We start from the raw sequence: 22,833 nt of genomic DNA, 5'->3' as shown, positions 1-22,833 counted from the left end.
TCATAATATTTCATTAGTTAAAATTTTATTTGGCTATAACTCTGGAACCAACGAATATAGCGTTTAAAAGCTCTCAATAAAGGCTTATTACTGCAGTTTAGGAAAAGACCAATATCCAACTTTTTTTTTGGATTTTGGGCTTTTTTGGACACTTTTAGCTCAGTTGTTTGCAATCAAAAGGGAGGTGCGCAACTGCATGTTACAACAATCCTAAATCCAACATTTCAACATCCTAAGGTTATTCGTTTTTGAGTTATGCGAGATATATACGCACATACATACGTACAGACATCATGCTGAAACTAGTCAAAATGGTATCAGCGATGGTCAAAATGGATATTTCCATTGAAATCTGAATAGCGAAATTTTTAGCGATCACAATACTTTCTTCACTTCGTAAGAGGAGGTAAAACAATATCACTAATTCTTATGGATAGTCATAAATAATTTTACATTAAATTAAATTTGTTTTTTTTTCATAATAAGTACGTTGCAATCTGTTCAACAACTGAAGTGGAAGGAAACCTTCGCCCAATGACTGCCCAAACGGTATGAGGATATTGCATATAAATGGGGTGTAGTCTTCTACAGTCAGGCCGATCGCCTGAGACCTCTTGTTAATTAAACCCCTATTGCCAAAGAAACCGGTATTCACTTCCGTATAAAAGTAATTAACGTTTTACTAGGATTTGAACCTCAGATCTTGACTTTGAAAATTGGCTATAAAAGAACTGATTTGCGACAAAAAGTTAACCAAAGAAATGTTATTTTTTAAATTTATCGTCTTCAATACATTATCAACTTAAGTTTTTTTTTTCATATATATATATATATATATATATATATATAGAGCCAAAACGAAACTTTTTTTTGTTTCAATTGTACTAATTTATGCTAATAAAATCTTTATAAAAATATCATAAGAAAGGCTTGCATCGTTGGTTTATTAATATAATACTTTGGAAGGAGACATAAAGGTAAATGTAGACCAAAATTCTGATGGCTGTCAGAGCAGGAATTTTGATGATACTAAAATATAAACTAATCTTTTACAGATGATAAAATAAACTTTGTTTAATTCAGTTTCACAAGTTTCTGTCACAAATTATAAGAATCAATCCTTTAACCGCTTGTTAATGATTTTATAAACTTAATTAAGTGAAAACTCTTTTATCTGATGCTAAATGGTTCTTAATCTTTATCGTTAAAAGGGGTTGCACAATATTTTATTTCTGTAGTCGATTCTGTTTAGTCAAGAGCAGGCAAAAGAAAATATTAATCTAACGAAGATTTTACTTAAGCGCATTTCAAGAGCCACCCATTTTTTTTGTTTCATTTTTATGTTGTGTTATCGATTCAATACGTTATAAATAAGTTAAGTTTACTTTTTTTCGGTCGATTTATGACAACCAAAAATTTCTCAATATCATCACAGGCTTTGCAGTATTATAAAGAGTTATCCATGATATGATGCTGCCATTGGAACTCCACTAAATCATGAAAAATATGAATCCAGACAATAATTTGCACTTGTTTCTTTGGTCGTTTTATTTCCTATGATTTTTAGTTTCTTGGGGTTATTTCTATGACTCTGGTTGTTGATAATACCAATAGTTAACTTTGAATTGTTGAAACCACACTTTTCAAATGTGGTAATATAATTCACTAATCATAAACTCGAACATATGTTTTTTTTTGTATTTATGAACTGAAAGAACAATTCTCCTCTAAGGACAGTAAATCCAAAATCATTAAATAAAAAATCACTTGAAAATACGTAGTAGGCCTTATTTAATGCCCGTAAAAGAGTTATCATATTACTGACTGCGTTGAATCGATTGTAAGAAATCCCTTTAAATTAAATGTCTTCTTAGTTAATTTACAGTAACAATAAATAACCATTAAAACGTAAGATGAAGCACTGTTGTACTACATTACAATATATATCCAACTAATTCACCAGTTATTAAATACATTAAGTCGATACGGAACATGTGTTAATATCGTATTATATAATATCATAAAGTTCGGCAGACAAGGAATTTGGGAGCAGATGTAGAGGGTTGTAAGACTAACATTTTTAACGTAACTGTAAACCATTCTGTAAACAGGTAATTACCGAAAGTACTTATCTTTATAATATTAACTATAATTTATGTAAAATAAATAGGCGAGTGGATTATCGCTTACTTGCATACAAATCACTGTTTAAGTCTGAATCCTATTTTTTATTATTTTTTGAGATCATTCTCGTATTTGATTAAGCAAAATGTTAAGGAAGAATTTAATCATATGTTAACTGAGATAGTAATAAAAATAATTAAGACATTATTAAAATTAAAAAAAAAAATTCCTTATGGCACGCCGGAAGGCGGAGGTCGATTTCACCGGTGCTAAGCAAGGGATAAAAAATATTTCCACCTTAAAGTTAATAAAAACTTCAAACTTACTCAATACGATAATGGTTGAATGTGAAAAAAGTTTCACATGTTTAGAATAGAAGTCACATGTTTAGTAGTCTTCTTATGATTCTTTTTTGTCTTCGAAACCCCATTCTTTCTACCTCCTGGTCCAATTCCAGCAACATTTCGGTCATCCCTTGTCGTAAGGGTTGGTCATATCAAAGATTGTTTCAGACAAAAGTTTTAGGTAATGTTTAGAGGACTAACGACCACTTTAAACCGATTCAATACTGTGCTTATTAAGGGAAGTATGATTTTTTTTTGTCTTCGTAGTCCCATTTTTTCCATCGCTTGGGCAAATGGTTGGAGATATAAAAAAACTTTACTTAGATAAGTTTTAAACCCTTATCCAAAAAAATAGTAGAAACTTTAAACGAATTCGATATTCTATTTAATATGAAAGATATAGCGATATTTTTTTGTCGAAAAAGCCCCCCATTTCCACCTCCATGGTTCGATTTTGCCCATTAACGAACTTGACCGAGATTTTGGTCGTTATATTTTATGTATCAATCTGAAAGTGATTGGCCCAAGATTATGGCAGTTATCGTGTCCACAAGAATTTAATATATAAAACTTTGAGCTGACGGTCGTTTTGGGGTCTTGGGGATGCAAAACGCGAAGATATGTCGAAATTTTCTGGAAGTCGAATCATGATACCTATTACAATAAGTAGCCTTCTTATTAAATCTATCTGTTATGCAGGAAAAACATAATGAGATTATGAAATATGAATCAAAAATTTCAGACATGCAATTTTATAATGTCTAAGTAGAACGATGTAATAATTCAATAATACATTTTTTTATATTCTGGAAAGTAACTCATGACACATTAAATTTATTTAGTGAAGAAACATTATGTCAGTTTTAAATTTTTTAAACGATACTCTACGTGATTTTACAATATTCACAGTAAATATGGTTCGAGTAAAACATCATTATTTACTGGATTTATATTACTCGACCTAAAGAGGTAGTGAAAACAATAGTAGAGACATTCAGTAGTATTACACTGAAATAGATTAAAATCACATATTTATTAAATTACTTCATAGCTGTGGTTATTTTAATCAGAAGATGAAGTTTTTATAATATTTTTGTAGACTTCAAATTTTACCTACTTACAGCAGGGAAGTCATGCCGGTTCATACACCAATAATTGCGCATTATTGGGGATAAAAAACATTCCCACCGACTATTTATTTTGCATAATTCTTTATGAGCAGTATTTTGTTTCAGTTTGTTCTGTTTATGATTAACTATGCATTACGACAATAAAAATTGCAAAATAATTTTTTGCAATATTTACATTTTTTTTTTTTAAATCTGACGTTCAAGTATGGATGTGAATGTTAAATTTTACTAATAGGCTTTAACTAATTCTTTGACAAAAGACAATTAATAATAATGTCATAAAATATCGCTTTGTTCATAAATTTTATTGTTTTCATTACGATAAAATAAGCTTATTTATCAACTTACCATTTATATGATGTAAAAAGACTAGTACCATCCATTCTGGAACAAAGTATAATTAAATATTATATAATTTCAATGATATTATATCTTGTTAAATTAGTGGAGAAATATTAGAGAAAGAAAACAAACACGTCTGTCAAATCACATAACAAAACTGCTTACGTAATATCTCGTCTTACAAAAAAAAACGGATTATTGAACTTCTATTGTGGTTTTAACAAAAACTTACCAACCCGTACTAAATTTCTTTTGACTAATTTATTAAAAGTTGTACTAATAAAAACATCCTGTTACACTGGCAATATTACTTTGGTATGTATTTAGATAACAAACGTTAAAAATCATTTGAGTTTTCTGCAACGCTGTTTAATACTTAAAAATAATATTAAAAGAAAAATAAATTTGAATTAACTTTCCAAATTAATTTTTTGTTTAATGATTCTATTTATTACCCTCACAATTATTTCGTCTGTTTGTTATTAACTACGTGCTGCACTCGCTCGTTATAATAGGTCAAACAATTTTTTTTCAATTTTTGTACACACTATGATGAAAAATCAATGTTTATTTTATCTACATAAAGAAAAAAGGTTCAGTTTCCATATTCATGTAAATTCTTGTTATTTTAAATTCGGATCAAAAATATGAAATCATAAAGTGAGAAGACGTAATAGTGGTAACAAAAACTAATATACCAGTGACTTAAATGAAGCTTGCAAATTTCAGGGTATGAGAATAAATAATAAGAGGACAAAATATATACGAGGAAAATCACTAAAGTAAAGACCGCTGGGAAATCTCTCTCCTTAAGGTCGGCGAATCTTTATCGTTCATGGCCAAGCCAATAATGTACACACTCCATTATTGTCTGTAAGTTTTCGTTTTGTAGTATCTTTGATTACGTACGTGTGAGTTATTACGTTATAAAATGAATACGAAAATGGATGTTGCCGCCGAGTCTGAAGTACGTGAAGTCATACGTTTTATAAACCATCAAAACCTTAAGCCGGCTGAAACTTAAAGGTAGTTAGAGTTTATAACGGCGATAATGTAAAGAAAGAAAGAAACGTCCTAAAATGGTGTGAAAGTTTATAAATAACGGAATTAATGTGCACGATGAAGAACGTTCCGGGAGGCTCTCGATAATCACCGAGAACTTGTTGAAAGCGTCGATGACGAAATCAGAAAAAATTGTCGCGCAAAGATTCCGATCTAGCCCTTCTATTTCCTGATGTTTCAAGAGCTGTTATCGGTCGCATTGTTTATGGCCACTTAGGCTTCAGAAAGGTTTGTGCACGTTGGACGTTGGGTGCCGTACGTCTTAACGGAACGTCACAAAAAAATCCGAATAGGATCCACTCTTGAATTTTTTATAATTCATTTCAGGGGTGAGACGATGAACTCAAAAATGTTTTTAATCAGAGGCTAAATGGACTGGCGGCAGAAGAATACGACGAGAGTATATTGAAGCTGTTGTATTGCTACCATAAAGGTCTTAATTCATGTGGTCATTAAGAGAAGGTAGTATAAGGTATGTAGTTTAAAAAAAAATAAAAAAAATAAAGTTTTTAAAATAAGTTTTGTTACAATGAAACGGTCTTTACTTTACAGATAACCTCTCGCAGTATTAGATAGTAAAGAGCAGAGCACTGATATTAAAATAGGAAATGAAGTTTTACAGAGGTGAAGAAATTTCAGTACTTAAGAAGCTTTATTTATAACTGATGAACTGTCTTGGACAGTAGAAATTAAAATGAAAATATCAAGAAGTAAGCAGGTGTTTAATAAGAAGAGTAGAGTGCTGCGTGGAAAGTTAAACTGAGTGTTAAGGAAGAGATTAACGAAATGTTTTATTTGCAGTGTGATGCTCTATGGAGTTGAAACATGGACGATGAGAAAGGAAGATATGTGGATGTTGAGATGCGGGTGAATAGAAGGAAAGGAAGAGTTCAAACGATGGGAAAGGGAAAATGCGAGGAAACAAACAGGTTACCAAAGGATAAAACAAGGTGGAGAGCTGCAGCCGTGACAGGACCCTAATGGCAGAACGCTCCAAATGAATATTTATCACAGAAAAATAATTTTTAAATTTTTTTTGCTGGTCGAGTATACTAGGTGATCTTCTAAAATGCTTATTAACAAAAGTTGTAAGGTCGTATGTTTTGTTAGTGATGTTACAAAAATGAAAATTCTGCTGGGATTAAACTGTATTTAATGAATCTTTATTTAAAAAAATAAAGTTGTTTTTTCAATCAAATGATGTTCAGCCGTAGATTCCTGTCATTAATTTAGTAACATCAAAACTACTTAAACATGTATTCTAAAGGTAATATTAGCTTTTATTGCGTGAAAGGTTGTTCTTCAAGTCGTGCCAGTCTTAAAATTTAGTTAAACACGTGAAATATCAAATGTAATGGTGGCTTTTTCCGAGTTGTTTCAGTATTATTATTCTTGGTAGTTTTCAAAGAAGTGGTTATTACCGTAAGCAATATTGATTTATTTTTAGTTGTGCCTCTTATGCTTTACACTATTTTATTGATTTTTATAATTTTAAGTGACCCTTATGAAAATGAGCCTTTATTACAGAGTTTTATCAGTTTATAACACGTTACAAATTTTGAATCACCTTATTGTAAATAATTTTTTTTCTTCTTTTATAAATGGTGAAGTTATATTAGCGTTATGAATGGGGCCTTAATAGTACATTCTTAATGCTGGCTAACGGGGCTCCGAGTGTTTTCCTCGGAGATGTAATTTGTCGGCATAACTACACCTATAGGCCGCATTCAAGGACTGGATTTTGAGGCCAACTGTAGATACAACAATTTAATTGATTAAGGAAATTGATTCATACCATTAGTATGCATCATCACTTGGTCTTGCCTACGGTTCGACGCAGAGAACTACTCTGATTATGACATACAGGGCAGCTAAAACGCTTACAATACAGAGGGTCAATATTGGAGGGATTTCATGTCACGCATACTATATAAGAATAGATGAAGATCGTTGCTATAGATGTTGGGCCTCTGGCTACATTTCGGCCAATTGTAGGGGCATAGACAGAACTAAATTATGGTTTCGTTGTGGCAGAGAAGGTCCTAGGCACGTGCGGTGTGAATTCCCCAGAGTATGTGCTATATGTGGTTCGGAGGGCCACAAAACTATGGAATGTAATAAACAATAATGATGATATTGCAATTAAATACTAACCCGTGTAGATAGTCTGTTGATTTGATATGAGAAGTGGCACACAGAAATAATGCAGATATTATCCTGCTTTCCGAACCGCATCGAGGGGATGTGACTGGACCCACATGGCTGGTGGACAGACGTATGGATGCCGTTATTGGTTTTCCGGTGGCCCGGGTTACGGTGGCTGGAAATGGTAACGGCTCTGGTTGTTTTGTTTAGCCGGATTTGGTTGTGATGTCTTGCTACCACTCTCCAAATACTACAACTGAAGATTTTGTTGGTTTTCTGGACGCTTTAGAAGTGGTTCATCAGTATAGAGGCAGAAATATTCTTATGGCTGGTGACTTTAACGCAAAGAATTCGGGGTTGATGTGCGTTATATACGTGGTAATTTATTGGCAAAATGAATTAATTCTTGGGGCCTGGTGTACTTGAACGAATAAGCAGTCACCTTCCAGTGCCAGTGGGTTTTATCAACTTCGGTAATAGATTTAACTTTTTTGTCCGATAACTATTTAGGAGATTTTCGGGACTGGAGAGTTATGCAGTAGAGAGCTTATCAGACCATTATATGGCAACTTACGAATTAAATATTGTGGAGAATAGAATGCATCTGCAACGAAAGATTACAACAATTTCTGGATGCAAAAGTTTCGAAGACTAAGAGAAAGGTTCGAAGACTGAAGCAATAGGCCGAAGACTTTGCGGAGAGGCTCCTCCGCAAGAATTTTATACAATAATTAAAGGTGAATGTGACAGAGCTAAGGTGGTTGTTCCTTGATTTACTAATAGACACGCGTATTGGTGGACTTCAGAACTGGTTACATTTAGACAACACGCGTGGTCGGCTCGACGCCGATATCAGCGAGTTGCGAGACGCGGTGCTGGTTAGCTTGGCATTTCTCCCGCCACCACCCCATTCGGTAGCCCTAAAGCATAAGACTGAATGTCTGTGTCACAAACAGCTACTGAGCCACGAAAGAGTTTAGCGACCAGTGTCCTAACTAGCTCCTGGGGCTAACTTAAAAGTGTGAGCGGAATAAGCGTGGTACCATACACTACTCGCTTGCGTGTCCCACCGCCCACCTGTCATATATCACTAAAATGGGTAGGCGCATCCCGTCAACTACTAAAACATATATAAGTATCAGTAATTAATTTATCTTGTCAAAGACAGCAATTCGCTGCCACGCTTAGACTGCTGATTGCCAGCAAGCACCTGTCCACCATTAAAGCGCTTGGAGCCTTATCTGGCGGGAAGACAGCCATATCTCTCGGTTAGCTTCCTAGAGCAGCACGGTAGGAGTCTTTTACTTAGGTAAACTAGTGGTTTACTTAATACCTTTATACTTAATACGGGGGTTCCGAATATATGATAATTTTATACTGGCCTCGAATTAGAAATGAGTTATATATATAATATAATTTTCTTTATATATATATATATATAAAGAAAATTCTCGAATGAGTGATAGATCTTGGCAGAAATTAATAACTTTTTGTTAAATCGGTATTATTTTCTTATTTGTCAAATTCATATATTTATAAAAAAAAAAATAATAATAAAGTAAAATCTTAAGGTGACTATCATACTGAACATTAGTGAATTTAATTTATAAACAAACCGTATAAAGCATTAGGGACCGACGATAAAGAGTAGATCATATAGAAAAGTGAAGCCCTGTTACAGAAAGGAATAGTAACTGTGCATTAAGGTTAAAGGTGAAAAGGGAGTAACTGTCCAAGGAGAAAAGCTAAAACATTGAGATTCACTAACGACACTACTCTTTGAACAGAAACCAAAAAAAGTGGTTGAAAGAAATAGCAAAGTGTACATATTCACTGCTAGGAGAGAAATTCAATTTGAAAAAAAAAGAATAAACAATGATAACGACGTGTAATAAAAAGGATAGTAATAATAAGGAATTAAATATTAGTGCAAGGAAACATAATATAATTTTTTATTGCAAGAATTTTTATATCAGGATGAGTGAAGTACTGTATTCATTGAAAGCAGACTAGACTCCCAGAAGAAGGAGGCTTTTAGGAAAAAAGCCAGTATGAAACCAAAAAAGATCTCCGAATTAGAGATATTCTTAAAAATAAATTTGTGGATTGTAGTGAAACACGAATGTCAGGTAAAAATGAAAACAAGAAATGAAGTCTTTGAAATGCGATGTTAAATGAAAATGATGACAATTGGGATACGTATTTGATGATAACAGGGTTATAGAATATAAATACTTACATTACGTATTGAAGATCAGCATATCCATTTGGCTGTGGAGGCCTGAAACAGAAATATTCCAAAATCAAAATGATAATAATATTCATTTGTACCTCTATTTCCTGATGATTCCACAGCACTTGAAAAATCTTCTTCAATCCTTGAAAATGAAGGATATAAAGTAAAGTGAATTAATAATAGTAATCAACATGAAGAATATAATTAACTTTCAGATTTGATGGTGCTTAGGCGCAAATGTGGTTGCAAAAATGTGGTTGCTTAGGCGCAAATGTGGTAAATGTGGTTGTCTCATCTTAAAAAATAAAAACAATACTAAACTACTGTGTTGAAATTATCAAAAGTTTTAGTTTTTTCTGCGTAATATTAGGTTTTAATTTTTATGTAATTTTTTTAAAACCATAGTATTTTCATTATCGTTATTAGAAAATGTTTTTTCATTTTTCATAAATCATGAATATTGTACAAGAATATCTTATTACAACATGATCATAATTAATTACTATACTTTTTCATAATAAAATTAAAAGATTATTCTTAAAATACGAGTATGTTCTTTTTTTCATAATTATGTAGTTAGTTTTTGTCCTTAATATAATAACAGTGACTCAAAGAAATGATACAACTCGAAGAAGGCTTGATCTTGTATGGTAAAACTCACTCTAAAATTCAACTTTTGTCTTGATTATTATTTTATTATATTGCCAAAAGAACTCTTGTCGATAAGTAATAAACACATCTTCACCTCTGTAGGGGAAGACACCCATCTTGTAACGATCCACTTCGTTCCTAGCCCAGATGGGCTTTACCGGATGTCGTCTTTTAGACCCTATAAACTTGATAAGACAACACAGTCATCAGTTTAGCCTCTATCAGGATGCCATCGATGGGTCATGGCAGACGTTTACACGAATGTATTTACACAACCTACTATCACCTTTGTATGGCCTCTTCCAGCCACAACCACCTACACTATGACTTAAGATCCTCAACTATCAAATTTAAACGATTCGAAAAAGCGCAATCGCGCCTTCCCAAACACCGAAGGATGGCTTTTGTCTGCTTGCGGACTAAGGTGCCTCCCGCTTGCCTTTAAGCACCTCAGTGTAGCGATTCCGCTACGCCATAATAGAAACAGGCGCTGGTACTGGGACAGAAACTGAATCTTTAATATTACCTCTCTGACTTCATTCGGCATAGAGAAAGGCCCTCAAACCCATTCGCCAAAGCAGAGAACATTGCCCTAAACTCATGAAGCCTGGGGATCAGTCTGGAAGCTTGGCATTCGTTGGAGTAGGAGAAGACGGAAACACACCTCCCGACAACGTCTACATTTCTAACGCGCCTGGGTGTTCCCTTAGACTCTCTAGACTCTATAACCGACATCTTCGCCAATGCTTCTCTAAGTAAATAAAATAAGCTAAGTTAATCTATCCACATTTTCGCTGATATCTACTACTTTGTCAGGCTAGCCCAGAAATGTAACTATTATTTAATATGCGTGTATATTATTTAATATACACGTAGAGATATACGAGAAGCCGAAGGCCTGATTATCCTTCTGTCACTCTACGCATCTCTTAGTCGCTGCTGTTGTTTACGCAAATGAATGCAATAGCGAAAACACAGAAAACGGTCCCCGTTCTAAAATGAGAGAATTAGAGATATACTTAAAAATAAATTTGTGGATTGTAGTAAAACACAAATGTCAGGTAAAAATGAAAACAAGAAAAGAAGCATTTGAAATGTGATGTTAAATGAAAATGATGACAATTAGGATACGTATTTAATGACAACATGTTACAGAATATAAATACTTACATTACGTATTCAAAATCACCATATTTAATTGTCTCTACAGACCTGAAACAGAAATATTCCAAGGTAAAAATGATAATAATATTCATTTGTACTTCTATTTCTTGAGATTCCGCAGCACTTGAAACATCTTCTTGAAGCTTTGAAAATGATGGGTATAAGTAAAGTGAATTAAAGTAAGTTAATAGTAATCAACACGAACAATATAATTAACTTTCACCTTTGATGCTGTCTACTGAAAAAAAGAACCAACAACAAATTGTATAAATTTCTCGGGTAAGGCGGTCGGGTTACTCAATTCGTTTTTAAATTATAGCAGTTATAAAGCGATAACCTAACTTTTAATATAGTACATTAGCACAAAAAACTTTTAACAAAATGTTTCTGACCTTTGAAAATTTGAGGCTCATGCATCAGGAGGCCTTTTTGATAAAAATGTTCCCTAAAATTGATTTTAAATAAATTAAATTATAAATTATTTAAAATTTGGGAGTTCCTCTTCATAGGAGAGATATTGTGACTATTATTAAACAAAATACATTTCGAGCATTAACAATTTTTAATTTTATAAACATGTTTTTGTATTTTGGGGATTTACATACTCAAGGGTAAGTGTTAGGGTAAAATGAATTTAAAAAAAAAATAATTTGTAAGTGATGATAATAAAGGGGAAAAATTAATTGTTTAAAAAGTACAAAAATACTGCCATAATTCTGAATAAACAAAGTTTTAATTTTGTAGAAACTGGGTTAACATTTTAACTGATATTTTTTTTCAAGAAAAACTATAGTGTAAGAGGTGTAACAAAGTTAAGATTTTTACATTTTAAATGATATGGGTAACTTCCGGATGGATTTTAATTTAAAATAAATTTAAAAATGTTAACTTTCATTAGAAACAGTAATCCCGAAAGTGCAACGAAATTACAAAAAAATATTTATATTAAAAAATACCTTCACAAAAATGTAAATATCAGGCAGTACAATATGGTTATAAAACTGTAATGTCTTAATTGTCTGCGAATGCTTAAATTTAAATTAAAAATGGAAGTTTTAAAAATTAAAAAGAAGAATAATTCAGAAAATTCTACGCCCAGTTTATAAAAACGGTAATTATAGACAGAGACATAACTAGGAAATTTACAAAAAATTTATAAACAAAATAGAAAAAACACAGATTATGTTTCTTTGGAAATTTTTTTTAGAATGCCCAATAATCGTCTTACAAAATAAATGTTTAATTATCTTTATAAAAGAAAAACTGAAATTAATTGGGAGAAACAGCCTAAAATTGATAAAAAAACCAAAACATCTCAGAAAATGAAATATCATACAGAAAAGTTTTATAAAGAGAAAATTGAATCAATACTGGGTTACCATGAAAAAAAAGGAAAAAAGATATTAGCGCTCAAGAATGGGCGAAAAAAGAGAACAACAGGAATGAAAGAAATTTTGGGCAAAGAGAAAAGTGCAAAGAAAGTGAAGATTAGTATGTGGACTTTTGGAGGCCAAAATCCCAAAAATAAGAATGTAATGGTACATAACTAAAATAGATCAGTTTTATTTAGATTTTTTTTTATCGATCTATCTACTTTCCCGTACTAGCAAAAGCTGCTGTAGAGCAGCATATATCGTTATAGATGGGAAAGTAAAAAAAATATTGAAACACATACTTTTTTTGAGAATTACACACCATCAACATAGAAATAACAAAACACTTAACATTGAAGCAGGCTTAAAAAAACACATTCAAACGCAAATTAACACAGATAAGAAATTTTAAGTATATAAACTGAAGTCATATAGGAACAATTTAAATATTAAATTTAATAAAAAATATTTTTGTGAAGGCATAACTTCAGATTAACGTCATATAACAAAAATCATGAATTAGGTAGCGGTATTAAATATACCGAGTTAATGGTTGACTGCAATATTTGTAATTTTTGGATATGGCTGATCATATTGAAATATGCAGTACTTGCAAAAGATAAAAATTAACTAAGAATTATTGACTGAATGAACTGAGATCCTGATTTAACATGACTTTTTGAGTTTGTGATGAAGGTACAGCCAAACGGATTTTTCAATTTTAATAAAATTTTTCGGCAAGACGTTATGCGATTAGTTGAACTTCTTCGATATGACTTTTCACAAAATTTTCCATTTCAAAATGGTAACTGGTGTTTTTATCAGATAGCGTGTGATGTAGTGATTTAATCGAGATGAAGTTTTTCTTCACCAAAGAAAATGAAAAATAAAAAATATTAGTCGAGTTGCAGCCATAACTTTTTATATTTCTATCAAATAAATATTTTTTACGCTGATCAAAAAACTCATCATAACTGACGGATCATCAACTGAAAAAATTGATTTCAACTGAAAAAATAATTCAAATATGCAATATTTCTAATTTGATCAAGAAGGCTTGGGAGCTAGACGCCCTTCAACTGCAAGAGAGCTTGAAACTCCCAGATAATATATTTTACATTTCTTTTGTGGTAGATTGTAATTTGACAAAGCTCAATACAAATATCAACATTCCATATTTTTATAATTAGTAAGAGAGCCAATAAAAGAGGCCTTTAGAGATGAAAATAAAACTAAAACCTTTGTACACCATCTTGTTTTTAATTCTTTCTGAAATTGAGTACACTTTAAAGAAGAATAGGCCACGAATCAGCATTCGATACAATATAATTATAATTTTCCTCATCTGCTAAAATATTCAGTAAATAGGGTTAGAAATTGGATGATTAATATTTCAATTGATTATTGCTACGTCAAGCAGTTTCTACAGAAAAGTAAACTTAATTTATTAAAATTAACACCATAGAGATTGGAAATAAAAGGTTACTTAAAACTACTAATTATTAAAGGTATATTATTAAGTTATGGTGGGTAGATACCTGGAATAACACAGCATTGTGGTAGGAATATCTGTATAGCTGAAAAATGAGATAAATAAATATTAAAATGAATCATAATAAATAAAATGTGACTTTTCTTTATATTTTATTGACAAAATTAATTTATAACTGTATAGAAATTTGAAGTTGGAATATGTGAACCACAATGTGGTTGTGAAAGAAATATATTGATAATCAACAATCCAGTCACGTAATTGTGACTGTAATAAAAAAATATATGCAGTGCTAAAATAAAACAATTATGGAAATCATTACTAATAAACTAGTGATATTTTGTGGTGGAGAAATCATTATTCTAGGAAAAGTAACATATTCTGTTAGAAATTGAATGTAATAGTTATTGAACATCAATCTGCAGTTATTTTTTTTCATCTTTTATGACCGCATACGATCACTTTAGTCAGTCCATTATTCAAGTTTCTTCGAAGGACTGTTCGGGCCTTGCAGTCCTCCCAGCACTTTTTCATACGTTCCAATCTTCGTGTCCTTTCTGGTGTTGAAAAGGTTTGTGTTGTGAATATCTTTCTTGGAAGTGTGAAGGGATTGTTTTGTGCTTGATTTTTTGTGTAATTTTTTCTTGACTGTGGTGTCTTCTGGTGTAAGGCCAATTTCCTATAGATCCTCTCTTATTTAACTGATCCATCTGCATCCTGTCTTGGTGTTTTTCGAGTCGAGATCTGACTATACCAGCTGTTTCAGAAATCTCGAATCTTCATTTGTAAGACATCCTAGTCTCCTCTTATGCATGAATCAGTGATAGGTTCTAACTCTACACACGATGTTGTTGGGCACGATCAACCAATGCCCATCTTTCTGGTACTTTTTGTTGATTTAGTTTCTTCCAATTCTTCTTCTGATTTTCCGGAGTCTGTCGGTCTTTGATTGTTCGCTCAGGTATTTAGTGTTTCTGCTGCAAATGTGACTTTTGGTTTTATAATTGTGTTGTAGTGTCTTACTTTTGCCTTTATGGATAGATATTTATTATGTAGGTGTATCAGGTTAATTTTTATGCATCAGCTATTGTGTTTGTTGTTGTTTGAATTGAGGTTTATTTGTTTAGGTTATTTGTTATTATTTCATCAATGCATTTAAACTGGCTTATCATTTGACTTTATATTTACTATTTATAATTATATTTGGGGCATAATTTCTGTCTTTTCGAGAGATATTTTGAGGCCAGTTTTATTAACAATTTTTAAGCTGCAATTAAATAGTAGTGGTGACGGTCCGTTCCTTGGCACCGTCCTGTATTGATCTCAGTTGGTTCTGAGAGTTCGCCTCAGAATTTCAGTTCTGACTTAGTGTTTGTGTGGGTTAGTTTTATCATGTTTATTAATTTCAGATGTAGTTCGAGGTATCTCAGAATTTTTAGTAGGGGTTCTGTGTGGCTTTCTTGAAGTCCACAATTGTTATCACCATATCTATACTTCTTTTACTGTTTTAATCTATTATTAACTTGAGAGTCATGATCTGGTCTGGATAGCTCCTCACACGTCTGAAATCTCTCTAGTATTCTCCTAGTTTTTTCTGAAATTGTAAACCGATCCTATTAAGAACGATTCTTGAAAGAATTTTGTGTGTTGAGTCTAGGAGTGAGATTCACTTGCAGATGTTATGGTCTATTTTGGCTATTATTTTGTTTAGCGGGTAGAAGAGGGCTGTCATCCAGAGGGCTGTCAAGAGAGCTGATAAACTTTTAATCCAGATAGGGATAAGCTGTTGATGAAGGGCGATATTTTCTTGTCTTCTTGCATGTCACAAGATCTTTACAAAGCTCTGATCTTCTCCCGCCACTTTGTCTTCATCTCACGTCGTGCTTGGTAGACTTCTTTTATTGCATGAGGGTTAATATTTAGTGGTAGTATTGTTATTTGGGTGCTGTTTTGTTATTGGGTTCGGTCAGTTTTTCACAATTTAGGAGTTTCTTATATTTTGTTTGTTATATTTTGCTATATTTTAGTTGTTTTATTTTGCTATATTTAAGTTTGTTATATTTTGCTAGGATTTCCGCGTTGTTTTTATTGTTATAGGACAGATTATGGTTTTTATCCTTCATTAGAAGGGTTGGAGGTTCGTAATTTTGGTGTTGTTTTTTGAAGTTTTTGTGGTAGTCTCCAGACTGCGTTTTGCTGACTTCTTCGTTTACTTATTTAAGTACATCTTTTTGGTGTTTCTTCTTATTTTCCGTAGGGTTGGTGTGACTACTTTTCTTTGTTTTATTAGGTTGTGGAAGGATGTTTCTGATTTTTGGGTTGATGTAACAATTATGCTTGATATCTGTTTTCCACTGTTTCGTAGCATTCACTGTTCCACCACTGACACTTTTTATATGTTTTTAATGGGGCCGATTCTTCTGCAATTCGTTTAAGATATACCTTATTAATATTTAAAATTTCATACATTAAATTCCTCTATCAGTAAGCTTTTAAGTAACGCTTTTTAAAATTAAAAACGCCTGTATAAGGTACATCTTTGTTTGCGTTGTAAAAATAATTTGTTTTAGAATTATTTTCATTAATCTCTTCCATAAAATTTAATCTTCTTACACTTTATTTTTTTTTTGGAAGGTTCACATATTTAATTTACTGTTCGTTATTTTTGAGGTCTACAATGTTCTATAATGAACAACATTAATTTTTTTTGTGAAGTCTATCCGTTCTCTGCCACAGAGGATGGATTTAACATAACTGACGCCTGCCGTCAAGAATGGATCACAATACAAAATAACCAAACCTATGTATTACATGCCGCCGGGTAATGATTTGCCATGTAAGACATGGTCAACGCTAAACAGAATACGAACTCAGCATGGTAGCTGCGCCTATTTCCTGTATAAATGGGATAAAACACCGACACCCCTCTGTGAGTGTGGTGAAAATCAAACTCTTCAACACATCACAGAAGTTTGCTCTAGGACAGCTAATGAAGGGAGTCCTGAAGGTTTCCTGATGGCGACTCCAGAATCAGTAGCATATATTAGTTTGTTAAAACTTTGTTTGTAATCTTTGACTGTAATTGGTGTTGTGTTTTGGTGCCATACGCTAAATAAATTAAATAATTTTTGTCAAATTTAAAAAACATATATCAAAATATTAGAGACACAACTGATTTAAAACAGTATTCAACTTGCAGTCTACTATGTATGAATCTGGCTTACATCGAACATTACAACGGATATCATAGATTTATAGAAGTGTGCGCATGTGTGTTGATGATAAACACACACACTCAGACATATATAATGTAGTTGTTCAGTATGTATTTCATCATTATTGTTGTTATACTATTATCCTATTTAATAGGATTATATGTGCATAACTTACACACACACACGCGCGCGCTTATCCAATATGAGAACACTTCAATAAATTAGAAATTGTACTTACGTTAAATCGTTGCTATTCGTAGTCTCAGTTGAAACTCTGAAATTAGAAAAGTTTTTTACCAGCATCCAATTAATTTATTAATGCAAAGAAATTTTATTATCAGTTTAGTGGTAAATATATAAATAATTATTAAAACTGATGTATAAACAATAGTTTTATTATATACATTCAACATTTTTCTGTTAAAAGAAAATCCTTAAAATGAAAATAACTCTTACAATCACTTTAATCATAGCTAGGTCTGACTAAAAATGCAGTGTAAAATACTTAATTTTTGTTGCACACACACACACACACACACACACACACATTTCTATAAATTAGAAATTGTACTTACGTTGTATCGTTGCTATTCGTAGTATCAGTTGAAACTCTGAAATTAGAAAAGTTTTTTACCAGCATCCAATTTATTTATTTAATGCAATGAAATTTTGTGATCAGTTTACTAGTAAATATATAAATAATTATTAAAACTGATGTGTAAAAAATAATTTTTAATATACATTCAAAATTTTTCTGTTAATAAGAAAATCCTTTAACTGAAAACAACTATTACAGTCTGTATAATCATAGCTATGTTTGACTAAAAATGCAGTGTAAAATACTTCATTTTAGTTTCACACACACACACACACACACACACACACACACACACACACACACACACACGCGCGTGCGCGCGCGCGCCCGCGCGCGCTTATCCAATATGAGAACACTTCAATAAATTAGAAATTGTACTTACGTTGCATCGTTACTATTCGTAGTATCAGTTGAAACTCTGAAATTAGAAAAGTTTTTTACCAGCATCCAATTAATTTATTTAATGTAATGAAATTTTAGTAGGAGGACTTGAACGCTGGAACTCTCGACTTCCAAATCAGCTGATTTGGGAAGATGCGTTCACCACTAGACCAAACCGGTGGCTTTTTTGGTGACTTTAGAGTAATTAATTCAGCGTCAAATAATGGGCAGGCAGAAGTAGGTTTCGTGATGAACAAGAAGTCCCTATCTTCTTGTTCATCACGAAAGAGAGTGGAGTATTTCAAGATGCATAGCAATAGAATCATTGCAATAAGGATAAAATCAAAACCTAAACCGACAACGTTTGTTAACGTCTATATGCCTACAAGCGCCCATGATGATGATGAGGTAGAGTGTGTATACGAAGAGATTGATGAAGCAATTGAACACGTAAAAGGAGATGAAAATTTAATAATAGTTGGAGATTGGAATGCAAGCATTGGAAAAGGCAAGAAAGGAAATATAATGGGTGAATACGGGCTGGGCAAAAGAAATGAAAGAGGTGACCGACTTATAGAGTTTTGCACGAAGTATAATTTAGTAATTGCCAACACCCAATTTAAAAATCATAATAGAAGAATATACACTTGGAAAAAGCCAGGTGATACTGCAAGGTATCAGATAGATTATATCATGGTTAAGCAAAGATTTAGAGATCAACTCGTTGACTGCAAAACTTACCCTGGAGCAGACATTGATAGCGACCATAATTTGGTGATAATGAATTGTATTTTGGGGTTTAAAAACCTGAAGAAAAGGTGTCAGATGAATCGGTGGAATTTAGAGAAGCTTCAGGAAGAGGAGGTAAAGAAGATTTTTTAGGAGGACATCGCAAGACGTCTGAGTAAAAAAGATAAGGTAGAAAATGTAGAAGAAGAATGGGAGAATCTTAAAATGGAAATTCTTAAATCAGCAGAAGCAAACTTAGGCGGAATAAAGAGAACTGTTAGAAAACCTTGAGTTTCAGACGATATATTGCAGCTGATGGATGAACATAGAAAATATAAGAATGACAGTGATGAAGAAAGTAAAAGGAACTATCGGCAATTAAGAAATGCTATAAACAGGAAGTGCAAACTGGTGAAAGAAGAGTGGATTAAAGAAAAGTGTTCAGGAGTGGAAAGAAAAATGAACATTGGTAAAATAGACGGAGCACACAGGAAAGTTAAGGAAATTTTTGGGGTACATAAATTAAAATCTAATAATATGTTAAACAAAGATGGTACACCAATATATAATACGAAAGGTAAAGTCAATAGCTGGGTGGAATATATTGAAGAGTTATACGGAGGAAATGAATTAGAAAATGGTGTTATAGAGGAAGAAGATGAAGTTGAGGAGGATGAAATGGGAGAAACAATACTGAGATCTGAATTTAAGAGATCATTAAAAGATTTAAATGGCAGAAAGGCTCCTGGAATAGACGGAATACGTGTAGAAATACTGCGTAGTGCAGGTGAGGAAGCGATTGATAGATTATACAAACTGGTGTGTAATATTTATGAAAAAGGGTAATTTCCGTCAGACTTCAAAAAAAGTGTCATGATACCAAAGAAAGCAGGGGCAGATTAATGTGAAGAATACAGAAAAATTAGTTTAACTAGTCATGCATCAAAAATCTTAACTAGAATTCTATACAGAAGAATTGAGAGGAGAGTGGAAGAAATGTTAGGATAAGACCAATCTGGTTTCAGGAAAAGTATAGGGACAAGGGAAGCAAGTTTAGGCCTCAGATTAATAGAAGATTAAAGAAAAACAAACCAACATACTTGGCGTTTATAGACTTAGAAAAAGCATTCGATAACGTAGACTGGAATAAAATCTTCAGCATTTAAAAAAAATTAGGGTTAAAATACAGAGATAGAAGAACAATTGCTAACATGTACAGGAACCAAACAGCAACAGTAACAATTGAAGAACATAAGAAAGAAGCCGTAATAAGAAAGGGAGTCCGACAAGGATGTTCCCTATCACCGTTACTTTTTAATATTTACATGGAACTAGCAGTTAATAATGTTAAAGAACAATTTAGATTCCGAGTAACAGTAAAAGGTGAAAAGATAAAGATGCTACGATTTGCTGATGATATAGTAATTCTAGCCGAGAGTAAAAAGGATTTAGAAGAAACAATGAACGGCATAGATGAAGTCCTACTCAAGAACTATCGCATGAAAATAAACAAGAACAAAACAAAAGTAATGAAATGTAGTAGAAATAACAAAGATAGACCACTGAATGTGAAAATAGGAGGAGAAAAGATTATGAAGGTAGAAAAATTTTGTTATTTGGGAAGTAGAATTACTAAAGATGGACGAATAGGAGCAATATAAAACACCAGCACCTGCACATACACACACACACACACTCTTATCCAATATGAGAACACTTCAATAAATTGTAATTGTACTTACGTTGCATCGTTACTATTCGTAGTATCAGTTGAAACTCTGAAATTAGAAAAGTTTTTTACCAGCATTCAATTTATTTTTATAATGCAATAAAATTTTGTGATCAGTTACTAGTAAATATATAAATAATTATTAAAACTAATGCACAAAACAATAATTTTATTATATACATTCAAAACTTTTCTGTACATAGAAAGACCTTTAAATGAAAAGAACTCTTACAATCTGATTAATCATAGCTATGTTTGACTAAAAATGCATTGTAAAATGCTTTAATTTTAGTTTCACCCCACCCACACACACACACACCCACACACACACACACACACACACACACACACACACACACACAACACACACACACACACACACACACACACACACACACACACACACACACACCCTTCAATAAATTACAACTTGTACTTACGTTGCATCATTGCTATTTGTAGTATCATATGTAACTCTGAAATTAGAAAAGTTTTTTACCAGCATCTAATTTATTTTTTTAATGCAATGAAATTTTGTGATCAGTATATTAGTAAATATATAAATAATTATTAAAACTAATGCATAAAATAATAATTCTATATACGTTCAAAACTTTTCTTCTGTACATAAGAAAATCCTTTAAATGAAAACAACTCTTACAATCTGTTTAATCATAGCAATGTTTGACTGAAAATGCAGTGTAAAATGCTTAATTTTAGTTTCTTACACACACACCCACACACACACACCCACACACACACCCACACACACACACACACACACACACACACACACACACACACACACACCAGCACCTGCACTAACACACACACACACACTCTTATCCAATATGAGAACACTTCAATAAATTGTAATTGTACTTACGTTGCATCGTTACTATTCGTAGTATCAGTTGAAACTCTGAAATTAGAAAAGTTTTTTACCAGCATCCAGTTTATTTTTATAATGCAATAAAATTTTGTGATCAGTTACTAGTAAATATATAAATAATTATTAAAACTAATGCACAAAACAATAATTTTATTATATACATTCAAAACTTTTCTGTACATAGAAAGACCTTTAAATGAAATGAACTCTTACAATCTGATTAATAATAGCTATGTTTGACTAAAAATGCAGTGTAAAATATTTTAATTTTAGTTTCCTACACACATACGCACACACATCCTTTCACACACACACACACGCGCGCACGCGCGCGCGCACACACACACACATACATACATACATACATACACACACCCACACACACACACTTATCCAATATGAAAACACTTCAATAAATTAGAAATTGTACTTACTTTGCATCGTTGCTATTCGTAGTATCATTTGAAACTCTGAAATTAGAAAAGTTTTTTACCAGCATCCAATTTATTTTTATAATGCAATGAAATTTTGTGATCAGTTTACTAGTAAATATATAAATATTTATTAAAACTAATGCACAAAACAATAATTTTATTATATACATCAAAATTTTTCTGTTAATAAGATAATCCTTTAAATGAAAACAACTCTTACAATCTGTATAATCATAGCTATATTTGACTAAAATTGCAGTGTAAAATACTTTAATTTTAGTTTCACACACACACACACACACACATACGCTTATCCAATATGAGAACAGTTCAATAAATTAGAAAATGTACTTACGTTGCATCGTTGCTATTCGTAGTATCATTTGAAACTCTGAAATTAGAAAGTTTTTTACCAGTATCCAATTTATTCATTTAATGCAATGAAAATATGTGTTCAGTTTACTAGTAAATATATAAATAATTATTAAACTTAATGCACAAAACAATAATTTTATTATATAAAATCAAAGTTTTTCTGTTAGTAAAAAAATCCTTTTAATTAAAACAACTTTTACAATATGTTTAATCATAGCTAATCCTGACTAAAAATGCAGTGTAAAATACTTCATTTTAGTTTCTTACACACACACCCACACACACACACCACACACACACACACACACACACACACACACACACACACACACACACACACACCAGCACCTGCACTAACACACACACACACACTCTTATCCAATATGAGAACACTTCAATAAATTGTAATTGTACTTA

At 32.1% G+C, this 22,833-nt stretch overlaps 1 protein-coding gene across 23 annotated transcripts in view; it reads right to left on the bottom strand.

Annotated features, from left to right (window-relative positions):
* LOC142332969 (uncharacterized) overlaps positions 1-22,833 on the bottom strand; it is an 83,361-nt gene that overhangs the window by 17,878 nt on the left and 42,650 nt on the right. For 6 of the 23 annotated variants that reach the window (XM_075379697.1, XM_075379698.1, XM_075379699.1 and 3 more), the window contains 12 exons: positions 22,397-22,432; positions 22,042-22,077; positions 21,602-21,637; positions 21,156-21,191; positions 20,729-20,764; positions 18,259-18,294; positions 17,854-17,889; positions 17,517-17,552; positions 14,110-14,148; positions 11,205-11,246; positions 9,387-9,428; positions 3,947-3,982 (listed from right to left, as the gene is read on the bottom strand). In XM_075379697.1, the coding sequence (XP_075235812.1) occupies positions 3,947-3,982; positions 9,387-9,428; positions 11,205-11,246; positions 14,110-14,148; positions 17,517-17,552; positions 17,854-17,889; positions 18,259-18,294; positions 20,729-20,764; positions 21,156-21,191; positions 21,602-21,637; positions 22,042-22,077; positions 22,397-22,432 (447 nt within the window). The remainder of the gene's footprint in view (positions 1-3,946; positions 3,983-9,386; positions 9,429-11,204; positions 11,247-14,109; positions 14,149-17,516; positions 17,553-17,853; positions 17,890-18,258; positions 18,295-20,728; positions 20,765-21,155; positions 21,192-21,601; positions 21,638-22,041; positions 22,078-22,396; positions 22,433-22,833) is intronic. The other 17 variants (XM_075379702.1, XM_075379703.1, XM_075379695.1 and 14 more) reach the window with 8 other exon arrangements.

This window comes from Lycorma delicatula, chromosome 12 (genome assembly GCF_047948215.1).
Source record: "Lycorma delicatula isolate Av1 chromosome 12, ASM4794821v1, whole genome shotgun sequence".
Taxonomy (NCBI): Eukaryota; Metazoa; Arthropoda; class Insecta; order Hemiptera; family Fulgoridae; genus Lycorma; species Lycorma delicatula.
The sequence above is the reverse complement of the archived record's forward strand: the minus strand, read 5'-3'. Positions and strand labels throughout refer to the sequence as shown.